The sequence below is a fragment of the Gigantopelta aegis genome, chromosome 10, assembly GCF_016097555.1.
Source record: "Gigantopelta aegis isolate Gae_Host chromosome 10, Gae_host_genome, whole genome shotgun sequence".
In the NCBI taxonomy this organism is placed as follows: domain Eukaryota; kingdom Metazoa; phylum Mollusca; class Gastropoda; order Neomphalida; family Peltospiridae; genus Gigantopelta; species Gigantopelta aegis.
The window spans coordinates 81506621-81533650 of record NC_054708.1 but is presented as its reverse complement, the minus strand read 5'-3'; the positions used below and the strand labels follow the sequence as shown (position 1 = coordinate 81533650).

The 27030-nt window shown below is 35.5% G+C and overlaps 1 protein-coding gene across 1 annotated transcript in view; it reads right to left on the bottom strand.

Moving 5' to 3' along the window:
• Nucleotides 1–645: 645 nt before the first annotated feature.
• Nucleotides 646–27030, bottom strand: part of LOC121383849 — a 37390-nt gene continuing 11005 nt past the window's right edge. Inside the window, exons 9-24 of the mRNA XM_041513947.1 lie at nucleotides 26772–26842; nucleotides 26239–26272; nucleotides 25675–25812; nucleotides 23166–23211; nucleotides 22256–22346; nucleotides 21919–21969; nucleotides 21240–21330; nucleotides 19970–20074; nucleotides 18506–18596; nucleotides 16709–16832; nucleotides 16009–16098; nucleotides 14969–15071; nucleotides 14028–14203; nucleotides 9413–9557; nucleotides 6981–7038; nucleotides 646–4313 (exon numbers count right to left, since the gene is read on the bottom strand). Coding sequence (XP_041369881.1) covers nucleotides 7012–7038; nucleotides 9413–9557; nucleotides 14028–14203; nucleotides 14969–15071; nucleotides 16009–16098; nucleotides 16709–16832; nucleotides 18506–18596; nucleotides 19970–20074; nucleotides 21240–21330; nucleotides 21919–21969; nucleotides 22256–22346; nucleotides 23166–23211; nucleotides 25675–25812; nucleotides 26239–26272; nucleotides 26772–26842 — 1383 coding nt within the window. The 3' untranslated portion in view covers nucleotides 646–4313; nucleotides 6981–7011. The remainder of the gene's footprint in view (nucleotides 4314–6980; nucleotides 7039–9412; nucleotides 9558–14027; nucleotides 14204–14968; nucleotides 15072–16008; nucleotides 16099–16708; nucleotides 16833–18505; nucleotides 18597–19969; nucleotides 20075–21239; nucleotides 21331–21918; nucleotides 21970–22255; nucleotides 22347–23165; nucleotides 23212–25674; nucleotides 25813–26238; nucleotides 26273–26771; nucleotides 26843–27030) is intronic.

The following is a 27030-nucleotide window of genomic DNA, read 5'->3' as shown; positions in this document are numbered from 1 at the left end:
ATGTATATATATATATATATATATATATATATTTATCATATAATATCTTACATTTTCAGTGCAATCAAAGTATGTGATATTTTTCAGATCACATACTTTAAGAATTTGATAACTTTGCAAATTAGATGTAAATTAGTTGAGGTCTCGGCACTAGGTTTATTGACATTTAAGCAAACGTACTTCGGTGACACTCCATGATTGACGTATGCATTCATAGTCATCAAATAAAAACATTTTAATGGCAATTTGACACCGAAATCTGTCCAGCGTTCAGAAAACAAAAAACGTTAGGCATAACTTTATTTTGATGTAAGGACATCCAAAATGACGTCATTAGAGTTTGACGTCATTTCCATTCAAAAATACACCACGCCACATATTCTTACGTCATTTGAATATCTAGTAATGGCGAACTGGAATTAAAGTTGCGTGTACAGTTTACAAAAACACGTTGTATTAAGCTTGAGCTTATATGATAAAGAGATATTACCATGGTGTATTTCGGTATCATCAATATCATATATTAGGAATAAAAATAATGTATTATGCTCGCCTGAGGCTCGCATAATACAATTTTTCTTCCTAAAATATGATATTGACGATACCGAAAAACACTTTGGTAATACCTCTCTCTCTCTCTCTCTCTATATATATATATGTGTGTATGTGTATGTGTATGTGTATGTGTATGTGTATGTATATATATATATATATCTATATCTATATGTACATGTACTGGCTTCTGGCGTCTGGCTTCTGGCTTCAATCTAGATTACATAAAAATACTTGGGTATTATAAAACGATGAGAACAACCAGATTCTTAGCTTTGGTTGTGCAGTGTGTTAAAAACGATGATTAGACAAGACATACATGTTGCATCAAGGCAGTTAAAGTTGGTTTTGTTTAACTAGAGCACATAGATTTATTTGTCATCGGCTAATGTAGGTCAAACACTTGATAATTCAGAGGAAACTTGCTAGATTTTTTCATTAGTTGTAAGGGATCTTTTATATATGCACATTTCCACAGACAGGACAGCCCAGGCTGGATAAAGCCACCTGAGAATAAGTCTTCTGAGGGGATTTGATCCTACAATCCACGAATCTCAGGTGAGTGCTCTACCCACTGAACTAGATTCCACCCACCACATCAAGACAGCTTGCTACATCTGTTGATGTAAAAACTCACGAGTTTATTTAAAACTGGTAAATGAAGTTACAGGACGGATTAGTAAAAAACCCTATAGTTTGTTTTGTCTAATGACACCACTAGAGCACACCAATTTATTAATCTATTGGTACACTGGTTTCCTCTGAATCTGCCCCTGATATTTTTAATAGTCTAATTTAAATATGCCAAAAATAGGATATTAAACTCGCTACCTGCTATCGGAAGTCAAATAGTTACTAATTTTGGACGAGAAGGTAAGAGTGCGGCCCTAACAAACGTGTAACCTTGAATTTGCCAAGGATTAGTGACATGTCAGTTCAAAAATGTAGTTATAAATTACCTAGCACTGAAAGAAAAACAACAACATATCCCATACCCAAATGAGTACTATCCATCTATTAATCAAATTTACATATTATAATATTATAGTTGGTTTAGAAATAGTATGAACATAGTACTGGATGAAAAATATCAATATAATATCCCAGACCCAAATGAGTGCTATATTAATCAAATTCAAATATAAAAATAGAATGTTGTACCTTGTGCTGAATGATGTGTTATAATGTGGATCTATTTTTGAACACTACAGTTTCCCAGGTTTCCCAGGGAGGGACATCACATTCCCCTGAAGGAGACCGTATATTTTATAATCAAGGTCAAACTGTAAGTGGACTATCCAGAGTTTGTAGCCACTTAAAAAGGTTTCAACATATGAAATATTTTTACATTATTATATTTACAATTGTCTTGCTTAGAATACATTTCCGGACATCGTAATGTTTGTCAACATCTCAATATTGATTTTTGTCTAAAATAATTTCATACATAACAACTGATTATTTCTTCCAATAGTCAAATGAAATTTTAAATAATTTGGCAGAAGTTAATTTGAAATGTATTTATCAATATAAAATATATTTAAAACTTGTCAAGGTTAGACATTTTAAAAAGCAGGATGTGTGTTTATTTTGTTGGGGGAACAAACAGAAGTCATTCTAGGGCTGAAAACCCAGGACAGTCCCTTTAATAAACAATATTTCTGTCTGTCCGTCAAAACATCAGAAAGTAATCATAATGAAAGTAATTGTAATGAAGAAAAGTGATTATGTTATCATTAACTTGCCCTATCTCGGATATAATTACTGTAATTAAATAAGGTCTGGTGAATTATGAGATCTGTCCATATCTGAATAAATGCAATGTCAAAGTATTTAGGCATGTGACTATTAAGTTATATGTGTTCCTTTACCAATGACGTACGAGTATGAAGTTAGCTGAACTTGCATTGATGGGATCTGAGAATAAAAACAAAATAAAGCCTCAAAAGAAATCTAAATGCATGGAATTATCACCACTGTAAAGTGAAATCTTTGCCTCGTTTTGTTATTTTGTCATGACTGAGAAACAAAATGGACAGCACTGGTCTGTAAGCATTACAAGAGTAAGACAATTATTTGAAATGGAATGAACAGGAGAGGAATATAGTTGGACAATTTTGTCAACTGAATGAAGCAAGGTGCTTCAAACACTCAACCCGGAACAATAGATTGTATGATATTATGAACAGTATGTTGTTAAAAAAGACATTCCTAAACCAGATATACAATGTTTCAGCTTCCTGGTTAAGTACACATCACTGCCTACTACAGACTTAACTACATGTATCAACAGGGTATTAAGAAACTCTGGAGTGAGACCCAAGACCCAGCTTGGTTCCCACTAGCAACAAATCTGTCCATTTAAAAAAAAAAAAAAAAATTGTTTTCAGGAAAAACCACTGAAACTGTTATGTTCAATGAGAAAAATTCTGAAATATTCTATGAGAAGCAAGTACAAACTTAATAACACTGTTGTAATGATGTTAATATCAGAACAAATTTGTTTAATGATATATCAAGATCAAATTAGGTATTTTTATAATTTCAGTAACTTAAACAGTGTTAACAGGCCCCTAATAAATGTGTGTGTGGGGTGGGGGTGGGTCTGTGTCCAACCCAATTTGAGGACATTTGTTTCTTTCTACTCCAAATAAAGAAAGATAAAAATCTAGCTTGTGTCCCCCACTAGAGACTGCCACTCCCCTCCCAATAGAGATTGTGCCACCCCCTGCCAATAGAGATTGTGCCACCACCACCCTTCCAATAGAGACTGTGCCACCCCATCCCAATAGAGATTGTGCCACCCCTATTCCAGATATTATTTCTATGGGCCTGGGTCCAGTTTTTTTCGAGGCCATCTTGGTGCTTCGATATCATAAAACCATTGTAGGCTATGATGTCACTATGGCTTGTGTTGTAGTGACATCATAGCCTACAATGATTTTAGGATATGGTAGTGATATGATAGGTTCAAAAATCTGTAGCCAAGTTAATAAAGTGTCAACCAATTATTGGTACAAAATTATTTGACAACAAAAGCTACTGCCTGAAATTTTAACCCACTGCTTGAAAAACACAAACAAAACAACAAAAACCCCAATAGATAAAAGTTCCAAAATTAAAAAAATTGTGCAGATGGCTGCTGCCCAGACAACCATCCCAAGTTTCGTATATCTTTGGTAACAACCACCTGTTATTACTGGACGTGACACACAACTCTCTATCATAAAACTGCAAGTGCTTTAACCTGTGATATAACAACCAACTGTTTCCAACAGTCATGACATTTATAGAGAAGCCTCTTGACCGATCAGACAAGTACTTATTTACAGAGATAATAAAAAAACAAATAAAAAGTGCTTGGTTACTGCTAAAACAAAACAATCTCTCAGATTATATCAAACTGAAATAATTGTTTTTCACTGAAAACATGATTTAATAACCCACAGCAGAAAAATACGTCTTATATTAGTAATATTTCCACTATGAGCTGAAGTCCACGCGCCATACATCAAAAGCATCACATTTTGTTTATAAATTGGATTCAAATCCTCTTTCAGCAAATAAAACATGATTGTATATATGAAAACATATAACAAGAAGTCTTTCTTAGTAATAAATCCATGAAGAGTTATTTCAGTCAATGTCTGTACTCAATTTCATTGGTATTTCAAAGCCAAGCAAGGCAACATGTGGAGGAAGGGAGAGTACTCTTCACAAGGGAGACTACTCAGATTCTGACAGCTGGCAGAGAATATAATCTGAAAAGATTAAGAATGATTGAATGTAAATACACTTCTGAAATAGGGTGTCAGCCAAAGGTAAATACATCAATATGATTATTTACATTAAAGATATAAATTTATATAATTATGTAAAAACAGTGTAAAGAGCTGTTGATAAAATATAAAACAATATAAAAATGAGGGCGAGTATAATTTAAAACTTCATATAGTAATAAAAAAATATATATATAAAAAACAATTAATTCTGGATGGAATTTCAAAGATTTTAGCACATTTTTGTTACTAAATACTGAATAACTTTTCTCGTACCATGCCATACCTTACACCATACCTGTATGCAGATAGATGAAGTAAATTCCATTTAAATAACATATATTCCAGATTTGACATTGCCATTAGGCAGACTAGGAAATTTGGTAACATAAATGTGAATTTTTACAACTGAAAGTACATCAAAACATATTTTCTTTTGTTTCCATACTAAGAATAAATTCCTTCCAAGAAAATTAACATATACATGTATATACAGCAAAATATACTTACAACGGACATGCTTAGAACGAACTACTCCATAAAACAAACTAGTTGTAAAGTCTTGCTTTATCACCCTATACATTAATAACAAACTTATGCAAATGTGTACAACGAACTACTGCTATGACGAACTATCATGGTCCCTTCCAGTTAGATATATCTTTATCTTTATATATTAATTTTCATGTTATACAATGGGTTTGCTGAATATGCAAATAGGGATTGATTTTAGGAAGCTACAGAGATTGTAATGTGGAAATGACTGTCAGAAAACACAATTAACTTCCTGATACTGTGGATGAGGGTTTTGTTTGACTGTCAGTAACACAGTTAACTCCTGACACTGTGTATGAGGGTTTTGTTTGACTATTAGTAACACAGTTAACTCCTGACACTGTGTATGAGGGTTTTATTTGACTTGACACTGTGTATGAGGGTTTTGTTTGACTGTCAGTAACACAGTTAACTTCCTAACACTGTGTATGAGGGTTTTGTTTGACTGTCGGTAACACAATTAACTTCCTGACACTGTGTATGAGGGTTTTGTTTGACTGTCAGTAACACAATTAACTTCCTGACACTGTGTATGAGGGTTTTGTTTGACTATCAGTAACACAGTTAACTCCTGATACTGTGTATGAGGGTTTTGAACGACTGTCAGTAACATAGTTAACTTCCTGACACTGTGTATGAGGGTTTTGTTTGACTGTCAGTAACATAGTTAACTCCTGACACTGTGTATGAGGGTTTTGTTTGACTATCAGTAACACAGTTAACTTCCTGACACTGTGTATAAGGGTTTTGTTTGACTGTCAGTAACATAGTTAACTCCTGACACTGTGTATGAGGGTTTTGTTTGACTATCAGTAACACAGTTAACTTCCTGACACTGTGTATACGGGTTTTGTTTGACTGTCAGTAACATAGTTAACTCCTGACACTGTGTATGAGGGTTTTGTTTGACTGTCAGTAACACAGTTAACTTCCTGATACTGTGTATGAGGGTTTTGTTTGACTGTCAATAACACAGTTAACTCCTGACACTGTGTATAAAGGTTTTGTTTGACTGTCAGTAACAGTTAACTCCTGATACTGTGTATGAGGTTTTGTTTGAATGTCAGTAACATAGTTAACTCCTGATACTGTAGATGAGGGTTTTGTTTGACTGTCAGTAACATAGTTAACTCCTGACAGTGTGTATGAGGGTTTTGTTTGACTGTCAGTAACAGTTAACTCCTGATACTGTGTATGAGGGTTTTGTTTGACTTTCAGTAACACAGTTAACTCCTGACACTGTGTATGAGGGTTTTGTTTGACTGTCAGTAACACAGTTAACTTCCTGATACTGTGTATGAGGGTTTTGTTTGACTGTCAGTAACACAGTTAACTCCTGACACTGTGTATAAAGGTTTTGTTTGACTGTCAGTAACAGTTAACTCCTGATACTGTGTATGAGGGTTTTGTTTGAATGTCAGTAACACAGTTAACTCCTGATACTGTAGATGAGGGTTTTGTTTGACTGTCAGTAACATAGTTAACTCCTGACAGTGTGTATGAGGTTTTGTTTGACTGTCAGTAACACAGTTAACTTCCTGATACTGTGTATGAGGGTTTTGTTTGACTGTCAGTAACACAGTTAACTCCTGACACTGTGTATAAAGGTTTTGTTTGACTGTCAGTAACAGTTAACTCCTGATACTGTGTATGAGGGTTTTGTTTGACTGTCAGTAACACAGTTAACTCCTGACACTGTGTATGAGGGTTTTGTTTGACTGTCAGTAACACAGTTAACTTCCTGATACTGTGTATGAGGGTTTTGTTTGACTGTCAGTAACACAGTTAACTCCTGACACTGTGTATAAGGGTTTTGTTTGACTGTCAGTAACAGTTAACTCCTGATACTGTGTATGAGGGTTTTGTTTGACTGTCAGTAACACAGTTAACTCCTGACACTGTGTATGAGGGTTTTGTTTGACTGTCAGTAACACAATTAACTCCTGATACTGTGTATGAGGGTTTTGTTTGACTATCAGTAACACAGTTAACTCCTGATACTGTAGATGAGGGTTTTGTTTGCAGTCAATACTTGCTGTTAATATTTTGGTGTTTTCTTATTTCTTTCTATCAGTTTATTAAAATCATACTTACATATGTTGTTAGCAGAGAGAAGACCAAATGCTTATTCCAGACTGTCTAATGTATCCGACTGCAAAGAAGGGGAAAAAAAGGTGGTTTGACCAAATGCTAATGTTATTAATTCAAATTAACAAATATTAATTTTTATTAACATTTAGCACATAAATGAAATAACACACAGTTTTTACAATATACAATTTATAAATGCACACTGAGCTAAAATAGTGAGGTTATTCACTACCTGAAATTTATTTCAATGTAGGTAGGTCGGACCATTTCAAAATATAACCATGTCAATAAAAAATGCGAATGTGATTATTCTGAAATACCGTATACATATAACTGGGCCAGTTTGAACCACAACTATATATAGTCTGTAGTATCATACTGATATGAAATTATTTGCATTAATGATGTAATTTGATTAGCCATAATGTTCATGATACATAACATTAGTTAATTATTATTAAATTATTAAATGATGTAAATCATAATTTTTTTTGAATTAGTTCCAGTTCCACTTTAAAACGTTTTCCACCTTGCAGCAAAATAGCTCATTACAAAAAGATTGAAGATGTAGTCAGATTAACAAAGAGTGCAGAAAACTTGCATTATAATTTATAAACAGTAAAAATAGAGATAGCAAAATGTGCCACATTCTGAGAATAAAGAAATACTGTGCTAGTAACAGCATCGTTATATAGTCAAATAAACAAACCCACACCAAATACAAAAACAAATAAATAAATAAAACAAAGGAATAATAGCTTGAAAAAAGAAACAGCTAAGATACTATCCTCATAATGTGCTTTAATAAACTGATCCTCATACCACATACCACTGACACAGAGCACAATGATAATCATTATTATAATGTGCTTTAATAAATTGATCCTCATACCACATACCACTGACACAGAGCACAATGATAATCATTATTATAATGTGCTTTAATAAATTGATCCTCATACCACATACCACTGACACAGAGCACAATGATAATCATTATTATAATGTGGTTTAATAAACTGATCCTCATACCACATACCACTGACACAGAGCACAATGATAATCATTATTATAATGTGGTTTAATAAATTGATCCTCATACCACATACCACTGACACAGAGCACAATGATAATCATTATTATAATGTGGTTTAATAAATTGATCCTCATACCACATACCACTGACACAGAGCACAATGATAATCATTATTATAATGTGCTTTAATAAACTGATCCTCATACCACATACCACTGACACAGAGCACAATGATAATCATTATTATAATGTGCTTTAATAAATTGATCCTCATACCACATACCACTGACACAGAGCACAATGATAATCATTATTATAATGTGCTTTAATAAATTGATCCTCATACCACATACCACTGACACAGAGCACAATGATAATCATTATTATAATGTGGTTTAATAAACTGATCCTCATACCACATACCACTGACACAGAGCACAATGATAATCATTATTATAATGTGGTTTAATAAATTGATCCTCATACCACATACCTTTGACACAGAGCACAATGATAATCATTATTATAATGTGGTTTAATAAATTGATCCTCATACCACATACCACTGACACAGAGCACAATGATAATCATTATTATAATGTGGTTTAATAAATTGATCCTCATACCACATACCTTTGACACAGAGCACAATGATAATCATTATTATAATTTGTTCTAGCAACACAGCATGTATCAAAATATATCAAAATAACATAGTAGCCAAAGGAGAATCAGGGGTCCCAGCCGTCCCACACACTCGCCACTTTTTTTCTTCACAATACTTTAGTGGCTAAAGAAACTCGAATGTTGAAAACTAAAATGACATTAATACTTCCTACAGTCCTAATAATATTAACAAAAATTAAAATTACACCAATGGAGTAAAATCATAGTTTTACCCTAATGGATAGCAATGTAGGGTCAAAACACTATTATATTTGGTTTTAATTTTCATAATTATTGTTTTAGGAACATCATAATTACCCTTGTTCAGACATGTATGTATTTTAAACACTGCCATATACAAAAACAAGTCTGGTTAAATTCAGAGAATAGATCTACGACATGTAAAACAACAAGCTTGGTTACAGTTTGAGAAATGTGTGTAATCTTATTTTAAACAAATTTTTCATTACACAATAATACATGTATTACTATTTTTCTACAATTTACAAATTTGCTATCTTTACATATTTAATTACCCATGCCTTTTGAAAATAGACGTTTCTCCAGCAAAACAAATGTTCTGTTTTGGTGATTTTTTAAAAATATAAAATATTTGTCTGATACAGTTACGCCCAATATTGTTTAGAATTGCTGCATTTACTGTCAGAATGCCATTAGCGGACCCAATCCTTTTTTTTTTGAGTAGTCATGGTGATGATTAGCCGCTAAGTACCTTTTGCCACGGTTTTTTATCTACGCCCTTGTGTTGAGGTTCGTGTTTAAAATGACATTTGTCCCCATATATACATCCCGTTGTTCTCCAAAAATAGCATTCGTCGCCATTCACGGGCCCAGATTGCTTTTGCTGTGTCCGAGCCCTACAAAACAGAAAAACAGAGCCATCTGGTGTGCTGCAGATACACCGACCCCTGAACTCAAATATCCCCACCCCCTCCCCAATTATTTCAGTTATCATCATTTTTGGCTTATATATTTATCAATTATTAGTTCATGCAAATATATGCTGTGTTTGAAAAAAGTATGCCCAACCTAATTCAGGAAAGCTTGGCATGACCTCAGAAGATCATATGGAGTGAAAATTCAGGAGATTACGGAAGGTATAAATGACCCATGTATGCTTCAAGGAAAGGAATGTTCAACAACACCCCAGCACATTGTTTAACTACCATGTAAACATGATCCATGGTGGTAAGCATTACGTCGTCTAACTTTGAGCTACAGTGAATTAAACAGTTTGCCAATGCAAAATCAATGTCATCATTGATTAAGTGCGGTTTTAAATAAATAAACATGCAACAAAACAAACAGAACAAAAAGACAGACAGACCAAACCCACAGACGCTAACGTACCCTACAAATACAAGCACACAGATGAACAAACCAACATACCCAATAAATACAGACAACTGACAGATGGACAGAAAGACACAGACAGACAGAATGACACATTTTCTCTACAATGTATGATTTAACTTAAACTTAAATATAGGCTAAGTCTGTTGACCAATCCCATTGTAATGTCTTGTTGCATAAATACTGTGTAAACCAAATAATCTTCACTTCTGTTAATCATGACCCAGATACTATCAATAATGGCTGCATAGCATGTTATATTGTTGCTTCTGTGCCCATGCTTATAAAACTTAAAGTCTAGACTTTAATAAAGTCCAGACTTTAACGTAATGCTATTTGAATGGCGTTGCCATGACGTTAAAGTCTGGACTTTATTAAAGTCTAGACTTTAAGGTTTATAAGCACGGGGCCTGATTATTATCTAACAAACTCTGCAAATAACTTATACCGAAACAATGGTCAGTTTTGAAATGCTGGATCAAACTAGAATAACCTACTTACCAGTACCACACTAAATTGAAAATCAACACCTTAAACAGTGTGCTCTTCCTGGTTCCATCTGCACCACCCCTACCCTCATTTCATCATACTAATCTATATATACTGAGAGGCATAAATAATTCCATGGAAATTGCACTGAATATTTTATTATAGAAATGCCATATCACAATACATTAAGCATGGTAGTATGATGTACTGGCTCAATTAACTAAAAAAGGATATTACATGTACTCAGATCAGAAACAAATGAAATAAAAAGTGTTTGAAGCTAAAAACGCAGCTTGATGCTTTTTGTATGTGCATCACCTGCACTTACCTCGCTATAAAAACAAGGTTTTTTTCTTGTGTCTTTCCTCAATATGCCATAATTAAGTAATACTGAGAAAATGCATTAGTGCTCCAATATAATAAAATATTCATTAAAATGCCCAATGCATTATTTGTGACTATCAGTATACATCCAGGTCTGTGCTTGTGACATATTTAAACTCTTGATGCAAATGCATTTAGCCTTTGCTTACAACACTTTAAAACCCACACTTTAACTACATGCTGTTTTTATGGCTGGGATTTGCTCAAATCCTTGAATCTAGACTTTAAAGGTTTATAAAGCACAGAACTTAAAAAAAACCTTTTTCATGTAAGCATGGAATATAGTGATCATACAATCTTAAAGTGGCAGACTCTAGTTTCAGCACGTGAAAATAAACACCATGTTTGATTAATCTACAAACCTGTAACACATCTGGATAAAGTTACAATGTAGTGAAACAAGTCTGCAACATTGAAACGGAGAAATACCCTCTAAAAATAGACTAGAGCTTGTCTCCATAACTGTTACTTCTGAGAGGTACATGAGGTTTAAAAAATAAGAAAAATACATTTCGTGGTATTAGAAACACCAGGATGACCAGAAACACTTCAGATGTATACAAATTAATAATCTAAACAATAAAATCTTAAATAATGTCTGATTTCAATTATCAAAAACGGCTCTAGTAGTGAAAACTATGTGTTTAAAAACTAAGGTCTGTCACTATAAGTCTGGACCCAAGATACAAACTACCAGTTTAGTAGCTTAGTGACTAACGATGTGATTCCATGTGCACAAACACACACACACACACACACACACACTTTACGCACTTCACGGTATATCCTCACTGTTCAAAATTCTTATACTAACTCCAGTAAGTTTTAACAGCTATGTGGATGGAGTATAAAGCCAATAAACCCGGCATCTATCTCAGTAACAACAATACCAACATTAACCACTGACCTGACAGACAGCCCAGACTGTAAAATCATACAACTTGAATGGCTAACTCTAATACAACAGCAGTTTTGTTAAGTGTATCTGTACTGGGAATATTTTGTTTTCAATTTGTTTTATTAGCAACAGTTGTAAATTGATTGAAAATTGATTAGCAACTACTAATTAATGTTTAAAATCGTGTATTGATCTCTAAAATTTGCATAGCAAACCACGACCTGATACTGAACAAAATGTACCCTGCTATAGGGTCTGGATGTTTTTCTAAATGAACAAAACATCAAGACTTCTTTGTGGGTCATCTTTAAGTAAATATTAGTGTGCTGTGTGCAAAACTACAATTTGCACAGGCCATCCATCCACAGACATATTTTTTGTTACTGCTTTACTTTTTAACAAATATTACAATAAACAAAAGACCAGGGTCACAAAGGTCTCTTAGGCTCTGCTATACAACAAAGCATCCTCTTTGGAAGTCTTTTAGCATCGCACTGCAAGATCACAAAGTTGCAAGAGTTTAGTGAATTAGGCCCGTCAGGCTAAACAGCCCTTCAACTTTTTTTCTCTCTCAGTTTTTTAAAATCAGAAAATTTGATAGTTGACAAATGCTATTATGCTTGTATACAGATTTTTGCTTAACATTTATGAAAATCACTGCACTGCTTTTATTAGGGAGAATGTGTTCCACAACCTGCTTTTTATTAGAGAAAGTATCCAACATTAGTATTCCGTACTTATGCATTTAAAAAAAAAAGAAGGCAAAAAAAAAAAGAAGGCAAAAAAGAGTAAGTCTCTCTGTAATTCTGTACACACTGTCCTCATGAGTCTCTGCATCAAGTTTAAGAAATGTCCAATTAAAACTTTAAGCTAATATAAACACTGAAATATTCAATGTAAAACTTAAGTTCAAATTATTTTAAAATTAAAAATGTAAAAATCTCTATTAGGTTTGAGATAAGTAGAACAATCCAATTAAAACTTTACGAGATAAACTTTAAAAAAGTCAAAGTTCAATATAAATTTTTATTTTTAATTTAATACAAACTTAAAACTTCTAAAATTTAGAAATCTCTCTCTTTGGTTTGTAGAAACTGCTCCAAAGAATCCCTATATCAAGTTACAGAAACTGTATAAGGGGATAAACTGCAAAATGTTCAATGCTAAAGTTTCAATTTTAAATATTTTAAATTCAACAAACATTAAAAAAAATTTAAAATCTCTCTCTATTAATTTGTAGACACTGTCCTGGCAAATTCCTGTACCATGTTTCTGAAGAATCCAATAAAAAGTCAAGGAGGTAGAAATCAAGGCACAGGCTGACAGAGGACAGATACAGTGCAAATTGGTATAAAAAAAACCCTCCACTGACGGATATCGTAGCAAAGCTAAAAACAAAAGCAGTTCTGAATTATTTTTAATACCTGGCCAAATTATGGTATAGCATATTTTGTTAAAGGTTATCAATATTTACCATAACGCAATACAAGAGTAGAAATCACTAATTATTTTTAAAATAAATAAAACCTTAAAATGTATTTTTAAAAACACCCATTCCAAAGCGTTGGATCATTCACCATAAAAAGCTACTTGGTATCGGTACTAAATTGAAAATTACAAAAATTACAAAAGAAAACAAGAAACAAAAAATCTGCAGAATGAAATGTCTCAGATACCATAAATGATTTCGGTGAACTGTGATGAACATGCAACTATCAACTAAGTTTCACTGACCAAGAACTTTTTGAGAAACTGATCTAAATGTAAAATTTAATGTCGGTCTTCGCCATGATCAAAATCAAGACACGCTGAAGATCATTCTCCTGAAATAATGCCAGCGAGCAACCACATGAAGTTTCAAATAAAATTTATTATACATTTTTATTTCAAGGCGATCAATTTTCAGCTCTCCTAAAAGAGGGATAGAGCGTAAAGGTGAGCAAGAGTGATCACTTGCATGTCCTGATGAAGACTGAACATTAAACGTTAACTCCGCCATTGGAAAAGTAATACCTATATCTCGCCTTTTCAGTTTCTAAAGGTGAGACAAAAAAAACCCCCCAAAACCCTATAAATGATAAGATTAAAAATGAAAACTGTTCCTGCTTCGTGTCAAACACCTTGCGACCACTGTAGATGACTACCACACACGTGACTGAACTAACATCCCGATATGCAATACATTCTCAATGTTCCCTCTTACCCAGAGGTTTTACTTGACTGTTGAGGCTGCTGCTGCTGCTGTTGTTGTTGTAGCAGCTGGTGTTGTGAATGCAAGGGTTGTGACTGCTGGGAGGTTTTTCTTATCATCACATTACCATTGCAGATTGGGTTGTCGGGAAATTTTATTAATAATCTCTGACCTTCACATTCAACTCCCTGAAAAAGCCAAAGAAAGGAATGTTTCATTAGTGTCACATCAGCACAGTGTAATTTGAGATCATTATGTGTCTTTAACATAAAAGTAGAATTCTGCTTTGTTTAAACACAACTTGACAACTTGAAACACAATGCTTTATTTATCATCATCTACTGGATGTAATTTGTTAATTCTGACACAGTGTCTTTGGGCGAGACCTGCTACACTTGTTCAGTAGCAGCAAGGGATCTCTTCCAAGCACACCCACCCTATGACCTTTGATAGATCAGTCGCGAAGCACTAGCAGCAAGGGATCTCTTCCAAGCACACCCACCATATGACCTTTGATAGATCAGTCACGAAGCACTAGGTCTGACAGGTGGGCGAGGTGGTTGATTCTACAACTCAAGCACTTCAGACAAACATTCTACCGAATGAGCCAGATCTCACCCCACTTTAACATATTCAGTACAAAGATTTTGTTGTTTAAATACACCACTAGAGCATATTGATTTAATTATTGGCTATTGGATGCTATTTGTTTGGTAATTCTAATATCCTGTCTTCTGAGGAAACCCACTCCATTAGCACAAGGAATCTTTATATGCACTTTACCACAGGCAGGGCAGCACACACCACAGCACACACCACATACTTTGGTATAAAAGATAACACAGGAAAACCCTCCGATGGGCTTTAATCCTATGATCCAAGCACCATCTAAACTAGATCCCACCCCTCAATAGTGTATTTTTAACATATTAAACCTTTCAACTTATACTCACTTGTAACTGTTGCATAGCTTTTCCAGCTGATACAGGGAATTTAAAATTAATGAAAGCACAGTATTTTTCTGGTAGAAGCCTCACACTCGTGACTTGACCATATCTAAGAGAAAAAGAAACAGAATGAATGTGTCATATTGTAATAACATCACAGCATGAGGTATATGACATGCCTGTCCAAAAATTGGTTGTATTGACCTAACTATTGTATGCAACACACCATCATTCCAAGTTATACTTGAAATGTTTTATTTAACGACGCACTCAACACATTTTATTTACGGTTATATGGCGTCAGACATATGGTTAAGGACCACACAGATTTTGAGAGGAAACCCGCTGTCGCCACTTCATGGGCTACTCTTTCTGATTAGCAGCAAGGGATCTTTTATTTGCGCTTCCCACAGGCAGGATAGCACAAACCATAGCCTTTGTTGAATCAGATATGGATCACTGATCGGTGCAAGTGGTTTACACCTACCCATTGAGCCTTGCGGTGCACTCACTCAGGGTTTCAAATTTCACTTCTGACCCCAATCGTCCTTCAAGAACTTTAGTGGTCATAAAACCTATTGTAATACTGAACAGGTTGTAATGTTTGCCCAATTAATTCACTATTATTATATAACCATTCCCCACAGCTAATATACCGTACAATTTTGGCAACTGTAAATTCTTATAGTTCCCCTACTTTTTTTGAAGAGTATATATATACAGAGGTGTCAAATATGACCGTATATGACCTTTTTTCTTTTCAACCAAGAGATATGTAAGTAATTATATACAAGGTATAAATCATGCTACAGTGTTTACGTACTAGACAGAAAACGATCAAAACATCAATCCAAACAAATGCACTGCCAGCAAAATGGCTCTTGAACTGAATAAATGGGATCTTTATAACCACATGCTGATGTGGTCACATGGATGGAATATGTATTACATACAGCCCCCCCCCCCCCCCCCCCCCCCCCAAACAAAACAACAAAAAACCCCACAACCTGAAAAAGAACTAAAAAACTTAAAGCAAATTAACTTACTTTTGAAACATTTGTGTTAATTTTTTTTCTGTAACTTGAGGTAAAACATTGCCAACCCACAATGCTGTCAGACCTTCCGGATTTTGTGGGCTGCAAGTAAAACAAGAAACCAGTCAGAAAACAGATCAGTGTAAATCTACAGATTAAAGTAAACTTCTTTTTGTTTAACGACACCACTAGAGCAGATTGATTTATTAATTATCAACTATTGGATATCAAACACTTGGTAATTTTGACATATAGTCTTAGAGACGAAACCCGCTACATTTTTCCATTAGTAGCAAGGGATGTTTTATATGCACTATCCTACAAACAGAATAGCACTTACAACTGTCTTTAATATTGGCTGGAATGAAAAATAACCCAACTGTCCCACTGACGGGGATCGATCCTAAACTGACCGTGCATCAAGTGAGCGCTTTACCACTGGGCTACGTCCTGCCCCCAAGAGGATCAAGTCAAAATGGCTAGGTTAACAAGCATTCAGAGAGTACTGCTAAAATAATATGTTCCTCCTACCAGGCCCAAAACATTTTATCTTCTAAGATCAAGGGGCATAATTTACCAATCGTTATGTACATCAAAATTGACCTGTAACTCTCCGTGATAAAGGTACACCAAGGAACTACATTATAATGTGTTGTTTAACAAGCACTGTATCTGACAAGAAGAAGGAAATAAAGAGCAAGTAAAGACTTACTCCATCTTCCCATCCGGTGGGGACTGTTGTAAGGGTGTTGGCTGTGGAATCACCGGAGTGGGTGTTGTTAAAAACTCATCTTCGTCAGACATGTACACTTCAGATGACAAGGAGTTGTCAGCTACTGAAAAAAGAGAAAGACATTTTTATGTAACAAGACCCCAGCACATCTAAATTGCAACTATGTTGTTAACAACTACAATAAATTACTATCCTACCTTTATTTATAGTTAAATTTCGCCCACATTTTGTCAAAACTGAAATTTAAAAAAATATATATTACAATGACACTAAGTCCACATACTAGATGATATCTATATCACCTATATTTCATAGGGAAAAAAGCATGCAATTTTGTACTGGCTGTCAGTTTTACTTTGTATGAAATACTCTTCAACAGGGGTGAAAGGATATGACATAATCCTAACAATGTCATAACGTGTTATGATATAAAAGCAAATGTGATGATGTCATATTAATTATGTCACATATTTCAGAAGCTTCTACCCCTCTTGAAGAGTATTCCACAAAAAAATAAAATGGCAGACAGTGAAAAATTGCATACTTTTTGTCCTAGGATATCTTAGCGAAGTCGAGATAGATGACATGTTTATCATGTAGTACATGGAATTTGTATGATTGTAATATGTTTTTCTTCATGATTTATGGTCTGGATAAAATGTGGCTAAATTTTATCAGTAATTAAAAGTAGGAGAAAAATGTACTGTAGTTGTTAACAATGTGGTTCACACTTTAAGTGTGTTACATGTGGATATTGATTGCTTTAGATTGCACCAAAGCTAAAGTGGTAAAGGGTGTGCCCAAAATAGTATGCCACACATAAACAAGCTCAAAGTACATACATGCTAACCTCAAAATCAATGGAATGTTAAGCTGTAATCAGATTAAAATAACTTGAAATGCAATTCTAAATATGTTCACCTCTTTACCAGCTATTATTAACATTACAGCACTAAAAACACCTTGGTGTGCTTAGAACAGACAAAAAGCCTGTTGTGTCCAAATCAGTGAGATCTAAAGTCTTGTATTGGTAAGCTAAAGAATGTTTGCTAAAAACACATCAACAATTGAATTATGACTATTATGTATTTACCGTAACATTACTGGAAATGAAAGCAATTTTTGTTACTGACACCTTAGCACATCTAAATTAAAGCTTTCAACACAAGAACCTTGAAACCACAATAACCAGTGTCTCTTAAAGGTTTTAAACGAAGTCTGATAACATGGATCTATGATGTGTAGAAATGTTTTATTTAACGACACACTCAACACATTTTATTTACGGTTATATGGCGTCATACATATGGTTAAAGACCACACAGATATTAAGAGAGGAAACCCGCTGTCGCCACTTCATGGGCTACTCTTTTCGATTAGCAGCAAGGGATCTTTTATATGCACCATCCCAGAGACAAGATAGTACATACCACGACCTTTGTTACACCAGTTGTGGAGCACTGGCTGGAATGAGAAATAGCCCAATGGGCCCACTGATGGGAATCGATCCTAGATGGATCATGCATCAGGCGAGTGCTGTACCACTGAGCTAGGTCCCGCCCCTCTATGATGGGTATACATACATCATTTCCATTCTGTAGAGGTGTTAGTTTGAAAATCATTTAAATGTTGCAAAATCACAAGACAGCAAATCTAGGTATGCGTAACCCATGTTTTGTTCACATATTAAATTTATGATATCACTGACATGGTCATGACAGGTTAGACGAAAATGGACCCAGATGTTAATTTGACATGCGGTGTGAACACACTTACCCACACCTGCTAAAAGTGAATCTAAAGCAGCTTGCACAGACCCATATTTTTTTATCGCAGATTCAGCTTGATGTCGGGAAAATCCCATTTCCTGAAATAAACAATGAACAAGTAATTATCTACTGCAACTATCATATGGGTTTGCACTTAATTTCGTAATGGAAACTGAAATACATTTTGTTATGGTGAATTGCTATAAACAATGTTCATACTTTATTACCATGTCACCATCTGTCTTGGGCAATGGAGTCATGTGCTTAGAACAACAATCTTTAACTTGAATTAGATGCAAGTATGGAAATCAATCATATGTGATTGTGTCTATGAAAAAGAGTACAGATAAAATAGTTGTATTTTTGTTTAGCATAACTGAATAGCCAGTGGCTGAATGATATATGTGACGATTAAGCATAAAAGAGCAGAATTTAAGTTTTTCTTAAGTACAGGTGTTTACGTTTTGTAATAATATGTAGTGACACACATTGCAAAAGTTGTCTCTATTTTTAAAATATTCTGTAAGCGTTCCATATCAAGAGCAAAACATTTCTGTATAATTACAAAGTTACCGCTGTTACGAAAGAAAGAAAGAAATGTTTTATTTAACGATGCACTCAACACATTTTATTTACGGTTATATGGCATCAGACATATGGTTAAGGACCACACAGATTCTAAGAGGAAACCCGCTGTCGCCACTACATGGGCTACTCTTCCGATTAGCAGCAAGGGATCTTTTATTTGCGCTTCCCACAGGCAGGATAGCACAAACCATGGCCTTTGTTGAACCAGTTATGGATCACTGGTCGGTGCAAGTGGTTTACACCTACCCAATGAGCCTTGCGGAGCACTCACTCAGGGTTTGAAGTCGGTATCTGGATTAAAAATCCCATGCCTCGACTGGGATCCGAACCCAGTACCTACCAGCCTGTAGACCGATGGCCTGCCATGACGCCACCGAGGCCGGTCCCGCTGTTACGGTACACAATTTATTCAATTCTGATTGGACGACATCACTAAACAATTAAATGTTATCCTTCGAAAAACCTCAGAAAGTGATGTCATTACGTCAAATGGGATGTCATTAGGTAAAACAGGTAATAAAAAGGACACTAGAAACTGATTTATGTGTATTTTTTAATAAATAAGTCGTGTTGTTTATAATTATAAGGATTGTTTGCCATTTTTGTGAATTTATCTATGTATAACAGTCACAAATTTAATATAAAATTACACAAATCTTATTTGTTCTCTGAAATACGATCATAAACCTCTTTATACTGTGGCTCATAACATTTCAAACAAATAGGCGTCTAAACATAGGCCACATTGAAATTGCACATAAAGTCATTTTAAAGAATGACGTCATGTAGCATCTGTACTTTTTTAACGCATATGATCATGTTATAGTACTAAAATACCGTCTGAACAAATGCTGGTAGACAATCCAAGTGAAAAGCCACTCACTGTCAGTTGATGTGTTCGTACACGTAAAAGTTCTTGCACAGCATCTTCACAATTTTTATCCAACTTTAAAACCTGCATAAAGGATTTTTCTGCCTCGGAAAATTGCTGAAAGTGAAAAACAAACAAACACCCAATAATATGACCTACATGTACATATTTTTAAACTATCGCTATTTGCTGCCTAACATATGGTTATTTTGACACTAGGCCTTGAGAGAGAGGGGAAAAAGCTGCTGCCACCATAGAGTTGAGACGTAGCCCAGTGGTAAAGCACTCGCCTGATGTGTGGTTGGTCTAGGGTCAATCCCCATTAGTGGGCCCATTGGGCTATTTTTCGTTCTAGCCAGTGCACCATGATATGGCATGTGCTACTTTGTCTGTGGGATGGTCCATATAAAAGATCTCTTGCTATTGATGTATGTCATGGATCAGTGGTTAGACATCCACTAAGACAGGCTTTCTGCCAGAGGGTAAAATAGGTATGGCACCTATCCAAATGTTTTTCACATTTTATTTTTTTAAGTTAACCTTTTCACACAATTATGATCCAAGCCCATTTTCTTTCTGGGGGAGGACCCCCATACCCCGTCGACTGCGGTTGCATTCAGCATACACACTGTAAATATTCCATTGCACCATACCCAAAACTTTCTTTTTCGGCACAAAGCATGTAAGAGTAATTGATATGATATACAGACCTTCACTTACTATAGGAATACATTTATAACGGAAACACAGCATCAGACAGACTAACAACAGTAATTATAACAATAAAATTGACCAGTGTACGTTGCCAGGGTGCACAACCCTCAATCAAACTTCACAAATTGGTACTAACTGGCACTACACAACGTATATTTAATTTTCGCGCTAGATTGATTTAAATAACTGAAAATAAGATATAAATGTTATAGGTTGTTAACCATGAGATTGTAGTAATACTGGTATACAATGCTCCCACTGGCAGTTGCTAATGGGAATTTCCCTAGTAACTAAGATGTAGAGCACTGGTTTCTCGTACTGACAGTCCATGGTTTGAATCCCCTCAGTGAAGGTTGATTTTTCTCTTACACTATGGACATGCTCTGTATAATGCATGTTAGTGTACTTAGGAATACTCTAGGTGCCTTGTTTGCATGTTGTTTGTCCTCCTCCTGAAAAACCCTGTAACTGCTCCTGAGCTACCACAGTAAAAACAAATTAAACACGCAAATAACATCAGAACAATACATTTTTTATTAACAAGCCAGCGAGCAGCTAAATTATTTACCTTGAGACCCGCAAGAGCTCTGCCTTTTCTAAAATAACCTTTGGCCCAATCTTTTGCCAGTAATATAGCTTTTTCCGCATCTCGCAATGCTCTGAAAAACAACACACAACACATTACAACAATGGTACATGACAATTCTAGTGTGAATTCTGAAGGGCAGGGATCCATATATCAGTGTTAAGGAAACAAGGCTGAATTCGTAAACAACAAATGGTGTGTTAAGCACTCACAGTGAACACATTTGGTGCTTTGAGATTCAGACTAAACTGCACATTGCTAAATGAAAAATTCTCTAAGGTCAAACGTGACAGTTTGTTTGTAAATTTATCAATTTCTGCAACTAGTACATTACATTATGTATCCACAACATGACTAAGGCCAGTCAAAGAAAAACATTGTTTCTTTTAACCTGACCATTTTTATTAATGTAAGTAAACTATCTACTAGGTGACCACGTGAATTATGCTTAGAAAAATCTTGGAAGGTAGTTTCTGTTACTTAACAGTGAGTGAGTGCACCAGAAAGTTTCATCATGGTTTATCGTCTGTGCTTACTTGTTTTTAGAGTTTGTATTTAAAACAAAGTCAAGCATTAGTAAATGTTGTAGTTAACATCTGGTTGTCATTATTTCACATCTTAAACATTTATAATCCCCAGTAAAATAGAAAATAATACATACTTTTCATATTGTAGTATTCTATCGAAACAGTAAGATCTATTTCCAAAAAATCTGAAACAAACAAAGGAAACAAATCAGTCAATTTGTAAGTCACTGAGATGATCTTAAACATTCTGGAATGTTTTGCTGACAAAGTAACCAAAATTCAGTATGGTCCAATTCCATAGGTTTTATAAACAATTTATTACTAATGCAAAATATGAATGTCAAAACTGTTATTGCAATCAAAATAATATCTCAAAACAAGGCGTACTAAATAATTTCTTGAGTCTGTTCTGTAAACAATAACTTACTAATATTTTTTTTTTTAGGGTATAATAATTTACTTATAACAAACCTAAAATCCCTAGGATCAAGTTTAATAGCTTCTGTAAACAATTCTATTGCTGGCAAGTAGTGCCCAGTTTGAGCCATTTCATTTCCTCGTACTGAAATAGAAAGAACACATTTAATTTTACACAAATGAAAAAGACTGCAAAGTGTTTAGAAAGTTTGTTTTGTTTAACGACACCACTAGAAAACATTGATTTATTAATCATCGGTTATTGGACGTCAAACATTTGGTAATTTTAATACACAGTCTTAGAGAAAAACATTGCTACATTTCTCCATTAGCAGCAAGGGATCTTTTATATGCACCATCCCACAGACAAGATAACACATACCACGGCCTTTGATATACCAGTCGTGGTGCACTGGCTGAAATAGCCCAATGGCAAGGTTTCTAGATTATGGTAGCTCCACTCCCATGGCTAGTGATATTCAGTCGTGGACTAGTAAGTAACTACTACTACCAAAAGAGTCTATTTTGTAAATATTAATATTCTGCCCCCCACCCAACCCCCACTGTTAGTGTTTTGAAGCTCTGTCTCCCTCTTTAGGTGACATATCTGATTATTACTATTATTTAGTAAAATTGTATTAACTTAAAGTAAAGTAGGGCTAGTTAATTTTTAATTTTGGCTAGTAAAAATATTTTAATCACTGATCCCAATGCTAGTGGATTTTATACAAATTCTAGAAGCCCTGCCAATGGGCCCACTGAGAGGGATCTATCCCAAACCGACTGCGCATCATGCTTTACCACTGAGCTACGTCCTGCCCGTAAGATGTTTAAGACATACATTTAACACACTTGTTAGAATGGGGGGTCAATAGGGATACTGTGGGTGAGTATTAATACATGTATCTCTCATACTTGATATGGATAATGTAAAGGTAACAGAGAAACAATTGTAGAAACTCACTTGCTAGTTGCCTGCTTCGCAATACACATGGATCGAGATCTTCCACCTACAATACAACAGACTTTTATCAGTGTCGTAGGAAAAATACACTCAAACAAAAGCAGGGTCTATATTTTCAAAACTGTCTTAGCACCATACCCCATCTAAACATTCCCGTGTGTATCACGGGTAACATCTGGTAGTCAATAGTCAATAACTGAGAGGACCATGACAATGAATTCATTCTCACCTCCTCCTCACTCTTCCCACCACACCCCATCTAAACATTCCCGTGCGTATCATGGGTAACATCTGGTAGTCAATAGTCAATAACTGAGAGGACCATGACACTGAATTCATTCTCACCTCCTCCTCACTCTTCCCACCACACCCCATCTAAACATTCCCGTGCGTATCATGGGTAACATCTGGTAGTCAATAGTCAATAACTGAGAGGACCATGACACTGAATTCATTCTCACCTCCTCTTCACTCTTCCCACCACACCCCATCTAAACATTCCCGTGCGTATCATGGGTAACATCTGGTAGTCAATAGTCAATAACTGAGAGGACCATGACACTGAATTCATTCTCACCTCCTCCTCACTCTTCCCACCACACCCCATCTAAACATTCCCATGCGTATCACGGGTAACATCTGGTAGTCAGTAACTGAGAGGACCATGACACTGAATTCATTCTCACCTCCTCCTCACTCTTCCCACCACACCCCATCTAAACTCCCGTGCGTATCATGGGTAACATCTGGTAGTCAATAGTCAATAACTGAGAGGACCATGAGACTGAATTCATTCTCACCTCCTACTCACTCTTCCCACCACACCCCACCTAAACATTCCCGTGCGTATCATGGGTAAACTCTGGTAGTCAATAGTCAATAACTGAGAGGACCATGACACTGAATTCATTCTCACATCCTCCTCACTCTTCCCACCACATCCCATCTAAACATTCCCATGCGTATCACGGGTAACATCTGGTAGTCAGTAACTGACAGGACCATGACACTGAATTCATTCTCACCTCCTCACTCTTCCCACCACACCCCATCTAAACATTCCCGTGTGTATCACGGGTAACATCTGGTAGTCAATAGTCAATAACTGAGAGGACCATGAGACTGAATTCATTCTCACCTCCTCCTCACTCTTCCCACCATACCCCATCTAAACATTCCCGTGTGTATCATGGGTAACATCTGGTAGTCAATAGTCAATAACTGAGAGGACCATGAGACTGAATTCATTCTCACCTCCTCCTCACTCTTCCCACCACACCCCATCTAAACATTCCCGTGCGTATCACGGGTAACATCTGGTAGTCAGTAACTGAGAGGACCATGACACTGAATTCATTCTCACCTCCTCCTCACTCTTCCCACCACACCCCATCTAAACATTCCCGTGTGTATCACAGGTAACATCTGGTAGTCAATAGTCAATAACTGAGAGGACCATGAGACTGAATTCATTCTCACCTCCTCCTCACTCTTCCCACCAAACCCCATCTAAATATTCCCGTGTGTATCATGAGTAACATCTGGTAGTCAATAGTCAATAACTGAGAGGACCATGAGACTGAATTCATTCTCACCTCCTCCTCACTCTTCCCACCACACCCCATCTAAACATTCCCACGCGTATCACGAGTAACATCTGGTAGTCAATAGTCAATAACTGAGAGGACCATGAGACTGAATTCATTCTCACCTCCTCCTCACTCTTCCCACCATACCCCATCTAAACATTCCCGTGTGTATCATGGGTAACATCTGGTAGTCAATAGTCAATAACTGAGAGGACCATGAGACTGAATTCATTCTCACCTCCTCCTCACTCTTCCCACCACACCCCATCTAAACATTCCCATGCGTATCACGAGTAACATCTGGTAGTCAATAGTCAATAACTGAGAGGACCATGAGACTGAATTCATTCTCACCTCCTCCTCACTCTTCCCACCATACCCCATCTAAACATTCCCGTGTGTATCATGGGTAACATCTGGTAGTCAATAGTCAATAACTGAGAGGACCATGAGACTGAATTCATTCTCACCTCCTCCTCACTCTTCCCACCACACCCCATCTAAACATTCCCATGCGTATCACGGGTAACATCTGGTAGTCAGTAACTGAGAGGACCATGACACTGAATTCATTCTCACCTCCTCCTCACTCTTCCCACCACACCCCATCTAAACATTCCCGTGTGTATCACGGGTAACATCTGGTAGTCAATAGTCAATAACTGAGAGGACCATGAGACTGAATTCATTCTCACCTCCTCCTCACTCTTCCCACCAAACCCCATCTAAATATTCCCGTGTGTATCATGAGTAACATCTGGTAGTCAATAGTCAATAACTGAGAGGACCATGAGACTGAATTCATTCTCACCTCCTCCTCACTCTTCCCACCACACCCCATCTAAACATTCCCATGCGTATCACGAGTAACATCTGGTAGTCAGTAACTGAGAGGACCATGACACTGAATTCATTCTCACCTCCTCCTCACTCTTCCCACCATGCTGGGCCTTCTCTCTTGACCGGTCCTTTTTAGATGTCTGGGAAGATTCTTGTGTCGGGGTTTTCTTTTTTTTATTTACAACTTTTGTGAAAAATGCAGATGTGGGATCAAAACTCTGAAAGAGAAACGTTGGTTGTCAGAACAAAATGCAAAACAACAAGTACAAATTTTACTAAAGTTACATTAACAGAAAATATGTCAGTGTTACATGATATTGGAAAGATAAATAAAAAAATAATTATCATTTAACAATACTGAATACTGAAATTAAAAGGAATACAATGGGGGAAAAAAGGTTTTCTGACATTGGTACACTGAAAAAATAAATGAATGAATGTTTAATGACAGCCCGGCATGAAACATACATCGGCTATTGGGTGTCAAACTAGGATCAATGCGTAAACAAAGTGATGATCAATATAAAAATTCAAGAGTTAAATTAAAACACAGTGTAAAGAACTGTTCAAAAATACAAATATCACAGATCGGTAAAATTTACAATAAAATTCAGTATCACGACTGAAAAAATATTCAAACTCACCATTTCTCCTTCAGAAGACGTACCACTTGGGAGTCTATAAATAGAAAAAAGGTTATGTTTTGTAATATACACATCCAGAACATTGCACTGTCAACTGGCCATCCATCTTTTTCTACCACAGTCTATAATGTTTTTCTCTATGATAAAATGCACTTCCTTACTTCAAGAGTTATCTTTCCCCAAACATTTTGAAAGTTTGTTTTTTTAAGTCTCCCAACTGCAACCTTGTGGACAATTCAATATGGGAATTTTTTCTCTGAGAAAGTCAACTGTGGCTGTGTGGATAAATTCATAGTAAAATAACTTAAAAAGGACATAATGAAATGCTCCGAGGAAGTAAATAAGTTTATTTTGTCCAAAAATAAATTCCCAAGGGATATATACTCAGAATTGCAAAGCTAAAGACATGCAAAATTCAGACATAAAAATTAACAAATATAAATATATGTTAAAAGTTATTTTAAAAATAACGAAAAAAAAGTAAGAAAAAAATCCCAGGAACAAAGAAATATTAGTCAAAAAGCAATACATACTTTTTATCACTTTTCTTCCCTTTTTCTGTTTCAGAAGACTTTCCTTTCAAAACAGTTTTTTCATTTTCTTCCTGAAACATAATACATACTCAATTCTTAATTTCTGTGATAACAGAATTTAATTGCAGTTAGGTATTTCATGGAAATATCTTAAGAGTTTCAAGACAAGATTCATATATTATTTATAATTATCTCTAAATGTTTTACTACTACTGTTTTTGTGTTCTTTAAAATTTATAGTCTTATATAGAAGTTCACT